General features: G+C 40.2%; 2 protein-coding genes across 2 annotated transcripts; both read right to left on the minus strand.

Annotated features, from left to right (window-relative positions):
• Positions 1 to 140: 140 nt before the first annotated feature.
• Positions 141 to 4,257, minus strand: LOC106926954 (solute carrier family 22 member 13-like). The gene is made up of 10 exons (XM_088014686.1): positions 3,733 to 4,257; positions 3,547 to 3,650; positions 3,179 to 3,333; positions 2,902 to 3,070; positions 2,712 to 2,832; positions 1,828 to 1,922; positions 1,438 to 1,652; positions 1,248 to 1,356; positions 961 to 1,167; positions 141 to 874 (listed from the first exon to the last, which is right to left on the minus strand). The coding sequence occupies exons 1-10, from the start codon at positions 4,102 to 4,104 to the stop codon at positions 826 to 828; spliced, it is 1,596 nt and encodes a 531-aa protein (XP_087870812.1). The 5' UTR covers positions 4,105 to 4,257; the 3' UTR covers positions 141 to 825.
• A 2,257-nt stretch (positions 4,258 to 6,514) lies between these two features.
• LOC106926953 (solute carrier family 22 member 13-like) lies at positions 6,515 to 15,112 on the minus strand. Its single transcript, XM_015002177.2, has 10 exons — positions 14,715 to 15,112; positions 14,526 to 14,629; positions 13,621 to 13,775; positions 11,570 to 11,738; positions 10,387 to 10,507; positions 9,908 to 10,002; positions 9,599 to 9,813; positions 8,844 to 8,952; positions 7,893 to 8,099; positions 6,515 to 7,143 (listed from the first exon to the last, which is right to left on the minus strand). The coding sequence occupies exons 1-10, from the start codon at positions 15,084 to 15,086 to the stop codon at positions 7,074 to 7,076; spliced, it is 1,617 nt and encodes a 538-aa protein (XP_014857663.2). The 5' UTR covers positions 15,087 to 15,112; the 3' UTR covers positions 6,515 to 7,073.
• Between the last annotated feature and the right edge of the window lie 829 nt (positions 15,113 to 15,941).

Genomic DNA, 15,941 nt, shown 5'->3' on the forward strand with positions numbered 1-15,941 from the left:
CGATGGTGACCCAGCGGCTGATGGTTCTAGTTGTCAAGAGATGATGCAGGATGGCAGAGGGTGCTCTAATTAAGTGATCCTCAGGTTCACTTGTCTCATATGTTGTGGATGTGAGGCTTAGAAACACAAACAAGATTCACTTTCAGTCTAAACCATATTTATTTTTCTCTTGTTCAGTTTGCATCAGGCTAATAAATGTGAAGTGCGAGTGTTACAATCAATGAAGTCTGCATTTTACACACATCTGAGCTTATTTGCTGATTTTGACAATGAAAAAGAATTTAGCAATAAGATAAAAATCTTAATTATGAAGGAAATATATGGAATTTTTTTAAAATCTGTGACTCCTCAAAGTAAGTCCAATATACAGTATTCCACATGAATAGAGTTATATAATTCTTGCAGCTCATTCTGGGCAGTTTTTCCTTGCAATGTGTTGGAGTAATAGAAAGATGGTAAATATATGCAGCACTGTTCCAGTCATACTGACCACTGAGAACTTTACATATTTATACACCAATAAACAGATGAGTAGGTAACTTGGCCGGAGGCAAAAGCTGGAATCAAACCTTCAACCTGCTGATTGAAAAACAACTGAGACTGCATAGCTTAGAGGTAAAACAACAGGAAAGTTGTGTGCTTCCCGGGCGTTGTGGATTTGAGCCACAAAGAACTCAGCTCTTGTTCTTGCAACCTCAGGTAAAAGAACAAATCTCTGTTCTTGCAGAATAAATATTTGCCTCTCTCAACGGAGCTAAGGTTCGGTAAACGATAACCATGGGTATTGCCAGTAATGTATGTTGAAACAGGTAGACAGGCAAAGGTTCAGAGCTTAGTCGACTCAGAAGGTAAATGGGATTCTGATGGTGTGATTCTGAAAGACAGAAAGTAAAAAAAAAGTGAAAGATGACGCATGATGAGTAGCTTCTCCAGAGATCTGTATCGACCACACTTGTCTACCTGTTTTTCTCAGCCTCTTCAGCCGTCTCAGGAAGCTCAGTTTTCTTGGTCTCTGGGAGCAGGAAGCCAAGGACTCCGCCGATGATTGTCAGGCTGCTTGAAATGACGATGGGAATGACCCAGTGGTACACGGCCAGCATGTTCAGCAGCGGAGCCAGTAACACTCCTGCTCTTGCTGCTATCGAGCCCAGAGCGGTGGCAGTTTGTCTGAAACGTATTAGATGACTTGACTGCTAATGCTGTCCAAACACTGGTGACTTTACACTGACAGCAAGAAGAGCTCCTACCGAACTGATGTTGGACTCAACTCCTGGATGTAGACACATGCTACAGAACCAGCCCAGACCAGGAAGAAGCGAGCGGCCACAGCCAAAGACGTAACAGCGACTGCATGTTCTACGAAAGGGGATAAAAGAAAGAATGACAAATAGACCAACATTACATGTTGTGTAACACCAATCCATACCAAAGGTTTACCTTGGGGAACAGCAACAATGAGCAAGGATGAAAGTCCTCCTATTGCCAGGGTAAATATGAATAACGCTTTTCTCCCAAAAATCTCCAACAGCCACATGGAGAGTAGATTAGCAGGTATTTCAAAAGCACCAAAGAGGAACTGGGTCAAAAAGATGCTAAAGCCGAGGCTTCCCATGTCTAAGTACAGGCAGTAGATGCAAAGGTTCAGTGAAAACCTGAAAACAGGCAGAGGTCAGGTAGTCAGAGTCAGAAACAACTAATTTAACATTTCAGGTTGACAGCTGGTCAGTTATTCTGGAATAAACCAAACTCAGCTCATCTGGTTTAGCGCAGTAAAGATATCGATTTGTTCTTGTGATGTCCAGTTTTTGTTTTGCATTACTCACTTACCAAGCCAGTACCACAGTAAGGAAATATCTGGTGAGTAGTGGGGACCTGAAAATGATCTTCATGCCACCGTTGTTTGGGATTGTGTTCACGGTAGCCTGTGATAGAAATTCTGGTTAAGAGTGGATTTAATCCTAGATGAATACAGTTAAAACAATTTGATAAATTATGACTGCGCAGACAAAGCATTAAGACAAAATTATTACCTAAAAACATCCAACTAATCATTTGATAAAGGAGACATTTTGAAGATTTTAAGGCAAAGAAATGTTTACAGACTGGAATTTCAATGAAATACTTTGTAAGCTGAATTATTTCTGAATCAAAGCAGAATAGACAAAGTCTTAGCATTAGCCTAGTATTACAGCTAGCTACTGTAATGCTAGGATAGCACTACAGTAAGCTACTGCTACCTATAGCCTAGCATTACAAGCTAGTAGCTAGCTAGGCATTAGCACTACAGATAGTAAAAGTAGTGCTAGGCTAATGCTACTGATAAAAACTTTATCAGTAGCAGGAAGATACAAGTTTACAGAGGACTGTAGCTGTGTGTATCTGATATATCTTTGGAAACAAATAATACAACTCATTTCAGGAAACTTTCTGAACCTATCTAAGACCATGATGAAGCAGCACATCATGTGCTGTAGAAAGTTGGCTGGGGACTAAATATCTATTTCTGTTGAACAAAAAGATAAGAAAGGCTACAACTATAAGTGCTACACAATCACAAGACTAGATCATGTAAGATTATTAAAATATCTGGTATAAGGTATCAGGCTGGCCTCTGTATTGCAAATCCAGATGAGTTTTTGAGAACAAAACAGTCCCAGTCGGTGTATCTCCACTGAAAACTGATACTTTAACAGTAAGTTGGCATCCTGAACCTTTTCCAGCAGAGAGTGAGGGACCGGCTGTTTGTTAATGGCTGCTGCTTTGGCAATGAGCTGCTTTGCCTCCTCTGTCCGTCCCTTGTTAAACAGCCACCTGGCTGACTCTGGGATGAACCTGGTCAGGAAAAATGAAATGTAACTTAAAAGGTAATTGGAAACAGCTGACTTTTAAATCCTAACACACCATATGTAGACAATAACCACTGCAAGAGGCGCTGCACCGATCAGTTGAGCCACTCTCCACTTTCTGATGCCGTAGATGGTACCAGCCAAGACGCACTGACCGACCGAGCCGAAGAGCTGCGTCACACATGCCCCCCATGACCTTTTGGACACGCCGATCCATTCGGTGGCTGCAGCAAGGAAAAAGCACAATGCCAGAAGCAACAGACACGCGTTTTGCATTTATAAACTCTTAAACAGCATGCACAATTAAAACAAGACAAATGAAATATACATACACAGTATAATACAGTTGACTCGATATCCACCAGCTCCAACTCCCATGAAGAAAATGGACGCTAAATATAAGTAAATGCTGGGGCACAGAGCTGTTGTCAAGGTGAACACAAACAATATCACTGCTGGAATTTGAGTTGCTCGTTTACGACCGAACCTGCAAGAGTAAGGAGAGACGATGCAATGAAAGCCAGACAGGAGAAAATGTGTTGCCCAACGAAACACAGCAAAGTTTGCGTTTGCAACTTTTCACCGGGTGAAAAATGTCAAGGTGTTTCGACATTTCTTTTGCAAGGCACTCTAGATTTGAGGGCTAGAAACCTGACATTGTAAAAAGTGGAGATGAGTCTGCTTTGTTATTCCCACTTACGATTCAGCAAAAGGTCCAAAAATGAGAGAACCCAGAAGGATTCCGGCCAGAAATACAGTTTGTATCACTCCCACCATGTTGGACTGGCCACACACCAGATCAAACTGCAAACATTTACATCATGCATGTTTCAGTGGATCTTGATTGACTGAATGACAAGTTAAGAGTTTGTACTCTAACACTTACATCGGTAACTATGGTGGATTCATACAGCATGCTGCCATAAACCCATCCGTCCCTGCAGCCTGTTGTTTCATTGAGTCCATTCTCCCTGATATCCTGGATGTCCCAGTCCACAGGGACGAACATCCGACACCGGCTGAAGCTCCCATCCTCCTCCCGGGGCACCGTGAGGTTCAGCTGCTCCTCTATGGTCAGGTTAGCAGCTCTGAGGATCCAGTCCGTGTTGCAGTGTCGCTCCGGGTCGGACTGGATGAAAAGAAACCCGGACATCAGAAAACCCTGGCAGAAGTTTGGAAACGCGAGTGCAGTCAGAGTGAGCTGCTGGAACAAGCCAAACTCTCCGATGTTCCTGAGGATCTCTCCAAAGTCTGCCATGTTGATGTCACTTCTCTGTGTGAAGACCAAACAACAGATTTAGGCGACGTTAACGTTTAACTACTTATCTCACCTCGAAGCAAGACAGCGGCACGTTTGATTTTACATTTAAAACAAACTAGAACCCAATTACTTTGCAGAGGAATCTTTAGGAACGCATCGCTTATCAGAAGGCATGTCGGTATTCTAAGGATTTTGCTCACAGTACATCCATATAGCTGGATGTCTCTGTAATTAAAAGTAATTTGGTCTGAAGTTCATCCAGGACAGTTTTATGTTGCTTTGTCAGATGTTCTGCACTCTAAGGTTTGCAGTAAAACAATGACCTTTGAATTTTCTTAGAGCTCTCTACAGTTTATGGACAACACTCTAGATAAGCATATTTGCATACATAGCATATGGATTATATGGAGTCCACAGTATAGCTGAGTCATAAAGTGTCGCATGAAGTCCAAAGAACTTCATTTTATATATATACATATATATATAATATTTTTTCCCAGCTGTTTTGTAGAAAAATGCTACAACCACCAATTATATATTTTTTCTGCTTTTGCTTTTTTCACACTTTAATGTTTGAGTCTTTGTTTCATCAAGCTAACTCCAAAGTCAGTTTTTAAACAACATAAACTAAATTAAGGGTTTTTTATGGTCTTGTCCAAGACTGAACCCTGGGGAAAAAAAGATCAAGAAGAGTTAAATTTAATTGATGTAAAACTCTTTGCAGTTATCACAAATCCTAGTTGGCAGCTTTTCCTACCAAAGTTAGCACAACCAGTTTTGTTGCTTCATTATTTGAAACACATTTTTCAATTTACTCATGTAAATTTTGTTCTATGAAACAATATGTTTGATCATCTGAAACATTTAAGTCTGACAAACGAACAAATCTGTAAGGGGGCCAATATTTATTCAGACTTTTCGTAAATACAAAAAGTATTTAGAATGGTTTAATGGTTATTAAAGTAAAAAATGTTCACCTCCACATATCTGCACCACGCAAAGCCTTTACTGTGCACAACTGGCTACTTTAATTAGTGCAGGTAACGGAATAAAAGCGAAAACCAATAAATTACCTTATAAAAGATCTCCAGGGGCTTTAAAGGCTAAACGGGCCACGTGAGTGTCAGTGTGTCAGTGTAAACAGAACGGATTAAAAGGCCACAACTCAAGTCAACATCAATGACGCAAACAAGTTAAAATGTAATCAGGGAAACAAAATGGTTTGGTTTACGTTAAATGTCAGTCCCACATGGTTTAAAACAAGCTGTCAGCAAACCAAGTGCAAGTGTGTGTAAGTGAGTGTGTAAGGTTTTGAAAAGGAACTCTGAATCTGAAAATGTAGTTTTATCTCAGCATAGTGAAATATAAAAAATACTTTATATTTTATAAATAGTTTATATACATGTAATTACATAAGACAATGTGAGAATGTATATTTACTCTTTTACAGTATATTAAATATTAAGGGTATGATGTACTTGCAGTATCTGGCCAGTAGGTGATGTCAGATTGTAATACTTTCCTTAAAATAGACAGCAGGTGGGTGTACTTTATCTTTATCTTAACAAGTAATATGTCACATCAGTGGTGATTACTTTAGTTTCTGAAAGCTATTTGTCATAAAAAAGGAAACAGGTTTTTATCTCTGCTCCTAAAAATATAGATACTGACTGGTGGTAGGTAAACAAAACTAAGTGTTTATAGCTGTAGCTTGAAAATTGTGAATGTAGATGAGAGACAACGTATGATGGAGAGGAACAGGGAGGACAGTAGAAATCTGGGCTGTTGCCTGGCAACACCGACTGGGACAGTCCTCTTTAAGAGACAGTTTGGGTCAAATGGTGATTCTAAATTGTCTCGGATTCTCAATCTAAAATACGATCTGACCCAAACTAGATGAATCTGCACTGCACAGAGAAGATTTAAAATTCAGTTTTTGACTTTTTTGTGTGTGTTTTTGTAAGAACGTGCTTTTTTTTTAGACATTGTACCACCTTATCAACCTAAAATCCAGAATACATGGACTATAACACTTGGAAGGGAATTTTTCTTCACAGATTATAAAGTTGTGATTTGTGAAACGTTCATTTTAATTGCAAAAAATAAGAAAAAGAATCTCAGTTTTCTTCTCGGGTGCTGCTTCATCTTGTAAACCCTGTGGATAGTTTTGAAGGCAGTGTGCTCTTGGGAACTTTACTTTTAGAGAAATTTGAATTTCTTTTAGTATGAAGGTAGAAAAAGAAGCTGCAAAACATTCAACAGACTTTTCTTGTACTCTGTTAGAAGGCAGATGCCTCAACAATATGCATACACTGATGTTTTAATATGTAATGTTGATAATTTTTAGACTAGAAAACTCAATTCATCCCGAAAATGTATAGCTTTTAAAAACAGTCAGACCTCAATAAAGAGTCAATAATATTTTTATTGAAAACTGTGCAGTTAATGTGAGAGATAACAAAAAATAAAACACTCTATATAATAATGAAGCTGCACAAGCTGTAAGACATAAAGATTTTCAACATTTTCATATAACAGCAAACAGTATAATGAGACACGAAGGATTCTGTTAAAAGGGTTTTCTGTTCATGTTGACACAAATGTGACAAAAAGCTCAGCCATTAGTCCTGATTTCATACCTCTTTTTTCTGTAGCTGTAAATTTGTATTTTTCCCCCCACACAAAAAATATAAGCGCATGAGTTAAAACAAAACAAAACAAAAAAAAACAGATTGATTATTCCATATTTGTAAAAGTGGATTAGGTTGTAACCTAAATACCACTTAGAAAGGAGTACAAAGAGAGGAGCTAGAAACAAGGTTCTTTTAACTATTGAGCATTATTATCAATAAACAATGTTTGACAATTACAGGAGATAAAATAAAAATCCACCGATTAGCCGTAGCTACACACTGGAGTTCCAATAGAGGCCAGATTAGTGCACTAAAAAAATTAAACAAAACAGACTACAACTTGGTTGATTTGATTTGTAAATCTTCATTTGAGTCTTGTTGGTGATTTGTCTTGTTCTTCGTCCTGTGGTGAGAAAAGAGAAGATCTTCAAAACCAACAGCATTTGAACAAAACACAAAAGATCGTCAACAAAGAGGTAAATACAACCAAAACAAACACGCATGTCTGGCGCAAGCGGGAGAAATTGGTTGTGGTCTTTTACGAAAAACAAAGAAATCCTACAACCACATTTTTGCGAATAACGAAATTGTGCTCAGTGTCTTCTTCAGAGGTTTTTGTGTTGTTTACTTCAGTAATTTTTGGTGCAGCGCCACCAGAGGCAAGAGGTTTGGATCGTTTGACACAGTGCAGTGTGAAAGTGAACTGCACCAGCTGAAAATGAAACAAAATGTAACAAATGTTGCAATTTTGTTCTCCAGTCAAACCAAGGTTTGACTATAAAGTGTTAAATCAGCCTAAATAACTGAGATCTGCCTCTTGGTGTTTTGTCCCCCTCAGGATCTTTTAAGAAATGCAAATTTACTGTTTAATCTGAATATCAGTCATGCCATGGTCAAACACAGAAAGTCTTTTTGAGTTTGCCGTCAGGGCTCTGAATGGTGTGACGTCACATAAAAACCAGATTTATGAGCAGATTTTGACATTTTAAGTTCAGTGGTCCTGAACTGAGGAGAGCATCAATCAGACATACAAAAAGCAAAAATTCTCATAAAAAGGATTAACCAAAAAAGGCAAACATTTGTGTAGTTTTTGTGGATTGGTCCTGCCGGATGATGATCTCAGACAGTGTTGTCCAAATCCAGCTTTCTTACCAGTTGCCTTCAGCTTGACGGGTCGAGTCGGGGAGTTCTGTTCTTCTGGTCTCGGGAAGCAGGAAGCAGAGGGCTCCGCTGAGGATGGTGAGGCTGCTGTAGACCACGATAGGGATGGACCAGTGGTACACGGCCAGCATGTTGAGCAGCGGGGAAAGCAATCCTCCGACTCGACTCATGATGGAGCCCAAACCCGAGGCAGTTTGCCTAAAGCAAGGACAAGTCGTTCCTCAGAGGTTTATTCAACAAAGAGTTTCTGTCTGCTTAATGTACTGCTTTAAAAAAAATGTTAAATTACTACAGCAGACACAAAATTAGTACAGAACGCTACCACTAGAGCGCCCACGAAAAGTATTCACCGTTTTGGATGTTTTACCCTTTTTGTTGCTTTTTGCAAATCAATCATCAACAAAATATTGCTTTTTAAAAATAGAAATGAACAAAAAAAGCTAATAACTCCTACAAAATAATGACAATTACATACAAATATGAAACATAACATAAGTATCATAAATATTCACTGCTTTTAAAGTAACTGACCTAATTCAACAAAGGTCCAGTCAATTTGTGATAGCTGAAGAAACATGTGTCTGGAAGGTCCATTCACTGGTTTATCAGTAGTTTTTATTTTACGTTTCATACTTTTATTCGACTGTCATCGTTTTGTAAAAATCAGTTTTAACTTTAAAGTTTTTTTTTTTTTTTTTTGGAAATTCCTTTGTTAAAAGAGCCACATTTTGTTGATCCTGACTGATTTGTAGAAGCAATAAAAAGGGTCAAACATCCAGAGGGGTGAATACTTTCTATAGTACATCCTGAGTGAGAGTCTGCGGTGTAACACGGAACAACAAGGTGTCACATTTCACAATTAAAATGACTTGATCAAAACAAGACCAGATTGGAGAACAGGATCGTTCTTGAAGGGAAATACGTTAACGGGAGTCAGCTTACCGAAAAGACGTCGGGAACAACTCCTGAACATACAAGTTGCATATAGATCCGGCCCAGTTGGTCAAAAAACGTCCACCAATGGCTAATGCAGTGACAGCAATGGCACTACCTGGAAAAGACAAAAAAAAATAGAAACTTAGAAATATATTATAGAGGCTATAACATCATGAATACAAAGCATTGACATTCACATCCTTTTTTAAAAATGGTTTGTATACTGATGAGTGTATTAAACATCTTTTTTAAGAGTAAAAATCACAAATTATTTCAGGACTTCCAAGTCAGGAAGTGTCTTGTGACACTGATGATATGTTCAAATCATTATTAGGAGTTTATTTGAAATATAATAACTAATCCTACACACGGACAAAAGGTAAATAATGAGTTTTGTTCCATAGTTTCTGCCAAATTACCAAACTTTGTTTAATAAGCCTACAATCACAGACGCAATGCAAATAAACTGCATTTATTCTCCTCTAGTCCAAAGCATATAGGAACTGATCTCTTTAAATTTTTACATACATATATGACTGCGATGCTTTTTTAAATGACAACTTGCTGCAATGCAATGTTGCTTCAGCCACCACAAGGTGGGAGCAACGCACCAAGCTGTGTGCTGAGAAAACGAACAGAGAAGAAGAAACTGGTGGGGTTGTATAAGCAAACATTTCTGAAATAATTCAAGTTTTGGTTAGGAAAATGCAACCATGCAACGTTAAATCGAGTCAGTATGAAGTCAGTTAATGAGGCTTTACTTTGAGGTACGGCGAGGATCAAGAGACACAGAAATCCTCCGATCACAAGAGTGGTGATTAGTGACACTTTTCTCCCCACCGCCTCCAGCAGCCAAATGCAAATGATGTGAGCCGGTACTTCAGAGAGCCCAAACAAGGCCTGAGTCAGGAAGATGTCCAAGCCAAAGTTTCCCACATTCAGCGAAAGGCAGAAGTAGGTAACATTCAGGGAGAACCTGCAGAAAACCAAAACATTAAGTTGTCATATTTCTAATTTTTTTCTTTAGATATCACAACTCCACGGGAAATGTGTTACGCAGTGTAACTTACCATGCCAAGATGATGGTGAGGAAATACTTCCTCAGCACAGGAGATTTAATAAGACATATTATGCCTCCCCTTTGCACATTTTCTTTGATAGTAATCTGTAATCAACACAACCTCATGTCAACAGTTGCTGTTATTATAACTAATCAACTAATATGACAACGTTTCATCTGTTCTAATTCGCTGAGTTGGTAAAAACAAGACCTTCATTGCAAAAGTAGCAATATTCTACATTTAATCAGATTGTGTCAACAAACTTCATCGTGTTTTGATTAAGATTTTTATCTGATCGCATCGTTTCCCCTCCACTTCTGCGTAACTGAGAAGTGGAGGGAAAACGTTTGTCACAAGGCACTGAATTGTCCTACAATGTTTTTGTTTTTCTTTACGATTACTGTATGAAACCCGTTTGACTTTTATTAAATTACATTTATCATTGTCTGTTTGGAGACAGACGGAGACAGAAAGGCAAACAGTCGCACCTTTTCCAGGAGAGAGTCTGAAACTGTGCGTTTGTTAATGGCCGCCACTTTGATGATCAGCTCTTTAGCCTCGTCTGTCCGTCCCTTGTCCAACAACCATCTGGCTGACTCTGGAATAAACCTGTGAAAAATTAGATGGATACTTTCATTAGTCTCCTTTATTGTTCATCTGTCTCATATGTCAATATCGTATGAAAGAGGCTTAAACACCAGCTTCACGGTTTTACACATCAGATACTGTCGAACGCGTATTTTGGTCTCCAAAGTTGGTGCACTCTGACAGAACTTTGAAAGGTTTTATGTTTAGAACTACATCAAATGTGTTTCAGATATGGCAACATGTGTTGAAAGACTGCGTGTAACAGCAGCTTTACAAGCTAAACATGCATCAATCAGTTGCTCAGATACGGTAATCAGACAACTTTCCCTTGGCGGGTCTGACCTGTGATCAGTATGTCGAAAGCTGAAAATGTTCATTTCTTTTTTCATGCTCCAACAGTTTTTCTATTCTTAAACACACCATCCAATAGCATGTACACTGGCTTACAGCATTCGCGGATTTTGCTCTGCGACGCAACTCCAAATTATTCGCAGAAAATCTGCCTGATCAGAGTTTTGAATAAAGAATATCTGAAATATTCTAAAGAAAATTCGCCTCAAATTAAAATACACAGAAACAATGCAACTTGACATGCTATTGGCTGGTGTTTGCAAAGCAGCCAATTCAGGAGCACCGTTTATTTTCTTGGCACTGATTGGCTGAACCACCAAAAGGAGAGATAATGTAGATGCTAGCTGCTGCCATTGTGCTAAGACAGTTTCCACTGTGTGCATTGATGCATATTAAGGTATAATTGCTGTCTGAACTATTATTTATTTGTAGTTTTGGTTTCAAGTATGTGCAGATCTTAGCTATGTGTGAGTGGCTGTTGTCCCTAACAAACACAAACACCAGGAATCCACTGTACTATCCATACACAAGGATAATCTTGTAAATCAATTGTTTTCTGTTGGTTTGAAAATAAATCAGAGAACATGTAGCACATTTCCCTCTCTTTCAAGAGCGGTAATAATTAGAAAAAATGTGAATTGCTGGTCAGACCTTAAGCAGAAAATGCAGAATTACGCATCAACCCAGAAAACCCTGTTGCAACGTTAAAGAACAAAAACTTTTTCCACAGACCATATGTAACAAGTGATCACGGCAAACGGAGCAGCCATGACCATTTGAGCCAGTCTCCAGTCTCTGATGAAGTAAATCAAGCCGCCGAGGATGGCCTGTCCAACAGCACTACATAGCTGAGTGATGCAGGCGCCCCAGGACCGTCTGGACACGCCGATCCATTCAGTGCCTGAAGGCACAAAACATGTAAACACTTTGATTGTGGAAAAGAACACTTGAAAGGAGAATAATGTCACAGGGAAGATACTCTTGGCATAGCCTAGCAGTGGTTACAATAAATTACAAGTTGATAATATCTGTTTTCCCATGGGCTTTATGAGGCATCAGTGGTATGCACTTTTCTACCAGCACCTAGCAGCACGGCTCTACTCAGTTCAGGTGGTTTTCCATTACAACTGAATAACAGCTCTATGAGGTGGGGTCGTCATATAATTGGGCGGCCAAAGAGTCCAAAAAGTAGTGCTACATGATCGGTACGCAACACAAACACAACAATGGAGGACATGGAAGCCATGCTGGAAGCAGTCTGCAGCTCCTTGTCAAACTCAGCTGCTGATGTGAGTTTTTACAAATTATTGTGCGGGATTGGCTCTTGTAAATGGTAAATTGGTGATGGTTACACAGTAGCTACAGTACCACCAGCTGGCAAGGGGGGTGAAGTGTCTTGCCTAAGGACACAACAATGGAGGCAGACGGAGTGGGGCTCGATCCAGCAACCCACCAACTGCGGGACAAACTCCCACCACCATTGTCACCATCATCCACAAACAGGGAGTTGTGAGGAAACCAGTGAGTCCATCCACTCTGTACCCTTTCAGTGATCATTTGTTTCCTTCACTTGGACCCCCAGTGAAGAAAGTTCTAAAAAAGCCACTGGCACCATGTAACCTTTACTGGTGGAAAACCCTTATGAACAAGTAGAGCCGAATAGAGGGGAGAGGAACCTCGCTGAGTAGGTACTGAAAGGGACTGAAGGTCAGAAGACACTGAGGATGCATAGTTCAATTAGGTTTATTAGCACATGAGGGACAAACGTGACCACTTCATTCAACTTCTAAAAAAGAACCCTACCAAACTACTGCCTTATGTATCAATAAGGCATTCTCTAAGGGCGATCTTCCCTCATAGTCATGACCAATTGTTGGATGCTCTAGAACAGTGGTTCCCAAACTTTTTCTTCTGTGCCCCCCCAGTGGTTTCCAAACATTTTCTGCGCCCTCCCTATGGATTACAAATGGCTGTCTGGTTGAAACGAAGCATGTGACGAGGTGGGGGGGGGAGGCAAATGAATGTACGTAGCTGAAAATAGACACCAACATCGGTAGCCTACAAGGTACTTGTTAAGCTTAAGGTTCTGTATTGATATTAGCTAGTCATCTTTTAGCTAACATTACCCGCATCCAACAGCTTTACTCAACTCAGTCGGTTAGTTTGGAGGGAAAAACTGTGAAAGTTCTTTGCGTTTTGCTGGTTTGCTGCCATGATTCTAACACAAACCTACGTAGCTCCGCACAGCAGCAGCAGGTCTCCTTCACAGGTGGAAACCCAGCGTGAGCATCGTAGCGCTCATGTTGCGTTTAAAGGCGGCTCGGAAAAACAGGTTACAGCATGTTAACAACGGATTAAACAGTTTTAACTGCTGATAAAAGTGACAGAGGACACAAATATGGAAAGTGTGGAAGCCTCTGTATCAAATTGACATAGGAATAACAGAGAGTTGGCCATTCTAAGGTAAAAACCCAGCGCATACAGTGTTCATGTTTTGTTTATTTTTCATCCAGACGGCTTCCCGCGCCCCCCCTAGGGGCCGCGCCCCACAGTTTGGGAACCTCTGCTCTAGAAGCTAGGATCTATTAGCTCCTCTTGGGATGCCACGATAGAGCCCTCTAGTGTCCATTTAGGAAATGACAGATGCTTGTCGCTTGAATTATTTCCAAATTTCTCATCACTGGTATGTATGTCTACCACATTACATCCTGGACAGTTGAATTCCTTATTATTTTTCTCAGAGTCTGTTTAGGAGAAAAAAAAAATTATAAAATAAACTTTACTTAGGATGACGCCGTTCAATCGATAGCCTCCATATCCAATTCCCGCCACGAACTGGGAGGCCAAATATAAAGGGTAGGTCGGACATAACCCAGTTGTTACAGAGAAGACGAGCATCAGAACTACTGGGATCTGAGCCGCTCGTTTACGGCCAAACCTGAAACACACAGTATTAAAATGTAGATGGAAGCACGCACGTGCAGGGGGGGGGGATATACAATCTCCCAATTGTGAGATTGTATATCTCACAATTTTATTTATCATTGTTTATAAAACTCTGAAAGCTGAGTGGCTTTGTTAATATTCTGTCCTAAAATGCGGTTAGATGTGCCCCCCTTTTTTTTTTTTTTTGAGTACCTACCCCTTTAGTGGTCTCTGCACGGCCCTGGATGGAAGTGTGTAAATACAACACCGAAGAAATATCTCTTAAAAAAGTGTTTGGTTCATGAAATGTTCACGTCTTTTCTGGTCGACATTACTTTTTGAAAACGTGAGCTCGAGCCAAAAGAGACTTCCTTCCGCCGTTCGGGTTGAACCAAACACGTGGAAGCTGGTAGCAGCAGCCACAGAGTCAAAAGTTTAACATTTTCCAACTTTGTCACGTCGCTGGTCCTTGTTTGCACTTTTATGTGTACGAGCTCCAGCCAGCATGCCTAGGTGGGACCCATGTGGGGGAAAGGAGGACTGATATATGGGTCCCATATGGGTTTGTCCGCGGGTTCCACGATGGCCCCACATGGGTTTGCCCATGTAGGGCCACAGCCTACATGGGCGCTACATGGGCCCTAAATGGATAAACCCATGTGGGCCATCACCATATAGGGCCCATGTAGGGTCCATGTGGGCTCTGAATCTCTACCTCGAGGTCAACATTTCATTCACTAAATTTCCCCGTGTGTTGACTTACGATTCAGCGAAAGGTCCAAGTAACAGACATCCAGCGAGGATGCCAGCCATCAGCACTGTCTGCGCAATGCTCAACAAATGAGCCTGTTCACAAACTAGATCAAACTGGGCAAAAAAGAAAAACCCAAAACAAAACAAATCAATTAGAGATATATTGGAACTTACTGAGTGAAAGAGATTTATCACTTACATCAGTAACTATGGTGGATTCATACAGCATGCTGCCATAAACCCATCCGTCCCTGCAGCCTGTTGTCTCATTGAGTCCATACGTCCTGATATCCTGGATGTCCCAGTCCACAGGGACGAACATCCGACACCGGCTGAAGCTCCCATCCTCCTCCCGGGGCACCGTGAGGTTCAGCTGCTCCTCTGTGGTCAGGTTAGCAGCTCTGAGGATCCAGTCCGTGTTGCAGTGCCGCTCCGGGTCGGACTGGGTGAAAATTACGCTCGCAAAGTGGAAAGGCGAGATGAGATTTGGGAAGCAAAGAGCAAAGAGGATGGTTTTCTGAAACAATCCAAACTCTCCTATGTCACGCAGGATTTCCCCAAAATCAGCCATGGTCAGGGCGCAGACTTGCACTTCGGTGATGCTGCAAGGGAATGACCTTTAAACAAAGAGCCCATTAATGTTTAAACCCATGCAAGCATGATTCAGGAAAGATGAGATGGCGCTTTCACTTAGAAGCAGCATTCCTGATACATTTTATTTTATTCTATTTTAACCAGATTTGTATCAACCTGGCGTCTCTCACTGGATGCCATCCTAAAATCATTTTTGGTTTTACAGAGCTGGGTTTTCTGAACAAAACATTAAGCAATCTGGGAAACATACTGACCAAAACAGCGAGTAAAAGTCTGAGCTTTTCCGAGCACAAATACTTTGCTTGAATGCAGACAAAACAACCGATTATCTCCAGGTTATAAAACATGTTCTATTTTTTTTTACTGCGCAAATCAAATCATGACGTAGTCATGACTACAGGTCTCAGTAGTCTTACCTGACACCTGTTAAATAACATTTTGGTCTTTAGATACTTTATTTATAGCTTGAAGGTTCATAAAGCTGTCAGCAATAAAATAAAATAATAAAAAAAGATATTTCATTTTCATAGGTGCAGAGACGCAGATCCTCCTTATTTAGCCACTCCTGCTTTCTTTAAGGAAGCAGGACTTTAATCTGTCTGAGAGTTGACTCAAATTATTCTTTAAATATGTAACGTTTTAAAGCGGTCAAGACTCCAGCAATATAATGTCGACTGTTTTACTGCCAGACACACATGTCATCCATCTGGGTCGTTACGTAACCAGTCAATAAGTTACTAGTTAGTTGTAGATTAAAAAATGGTTGAAAATGTGCATGTGCATAAACATGTCAAGATCAGGTTATACACAGTCTGTGAGAAGCATTTCAGAG

This window comes from Poecilia mexicana, unplaced genomic scaffold (assembly GCF_051168715.1).
Source record: "Poecilia mexicana isolate PSO_F unplaced genomic scaffold, ASM5116871v1 scaffold_17, whole genome shotgun sequence".
NCBI classification, from domain to species: Eukaryota; Metazoa; Chordata; class Actinopteri; order Cyprinodontiformes; family Poeciliidae; genus Poecilia; species Poecilia mexicana.

What these genes read in the sequence shown, in the direction of transcription:
- LOC106926954 (XM_088014686.1), bottom strand. Translation starts at nt 4,104, where the DNA reads ATGGCAGACTTTGGAGAGATCCTCAGGAACATCGGAGAGTTTGGCTTG. An exon ending in AGTCAACTGTATTATACTGT is followed by an intron (nt 3,071 to 3,178) that starts GTATGTATATTT and finishes TCCTTGCTGCAG; the next exon opens with CCACCGAATGGATCGGCGTG. An exon ending in CTCACTCTCTGCTGGAAAAG is followed by an intron (nt 1,923 to 2,711) that starts GTTCAGGATGCC and finishes TTTCTATCACAG; the next exon opens with GCTACCGTGAACACAATCCC.
- LOC106926953 (XM_015002177.2), bottom strand. Translation starts at nt 15,086, where the DNA reads ATGGCTGATTTTGGGGAAATCCTGCGTGACATAGGAGAGTTTGGATTG. An exon ending in AATCCACCATAGTTACTGAT is followed by an intron (nt 14,630 to 14,714) that starts GTAAGTGATAAA and finishes TTTTTTGCCCAG; the next exon opens with TTTGATCTAGTTTGTGAACA. An exon ending in CTTGGACCTTTCGCTGAATC is followed by an intron (nt 13,776 to 14,525) that starts GTAAGTCAACAC and finishes TGTGTGTTTCAG; the next exon opens with GTTTGGCCGTAAACGAGCGG.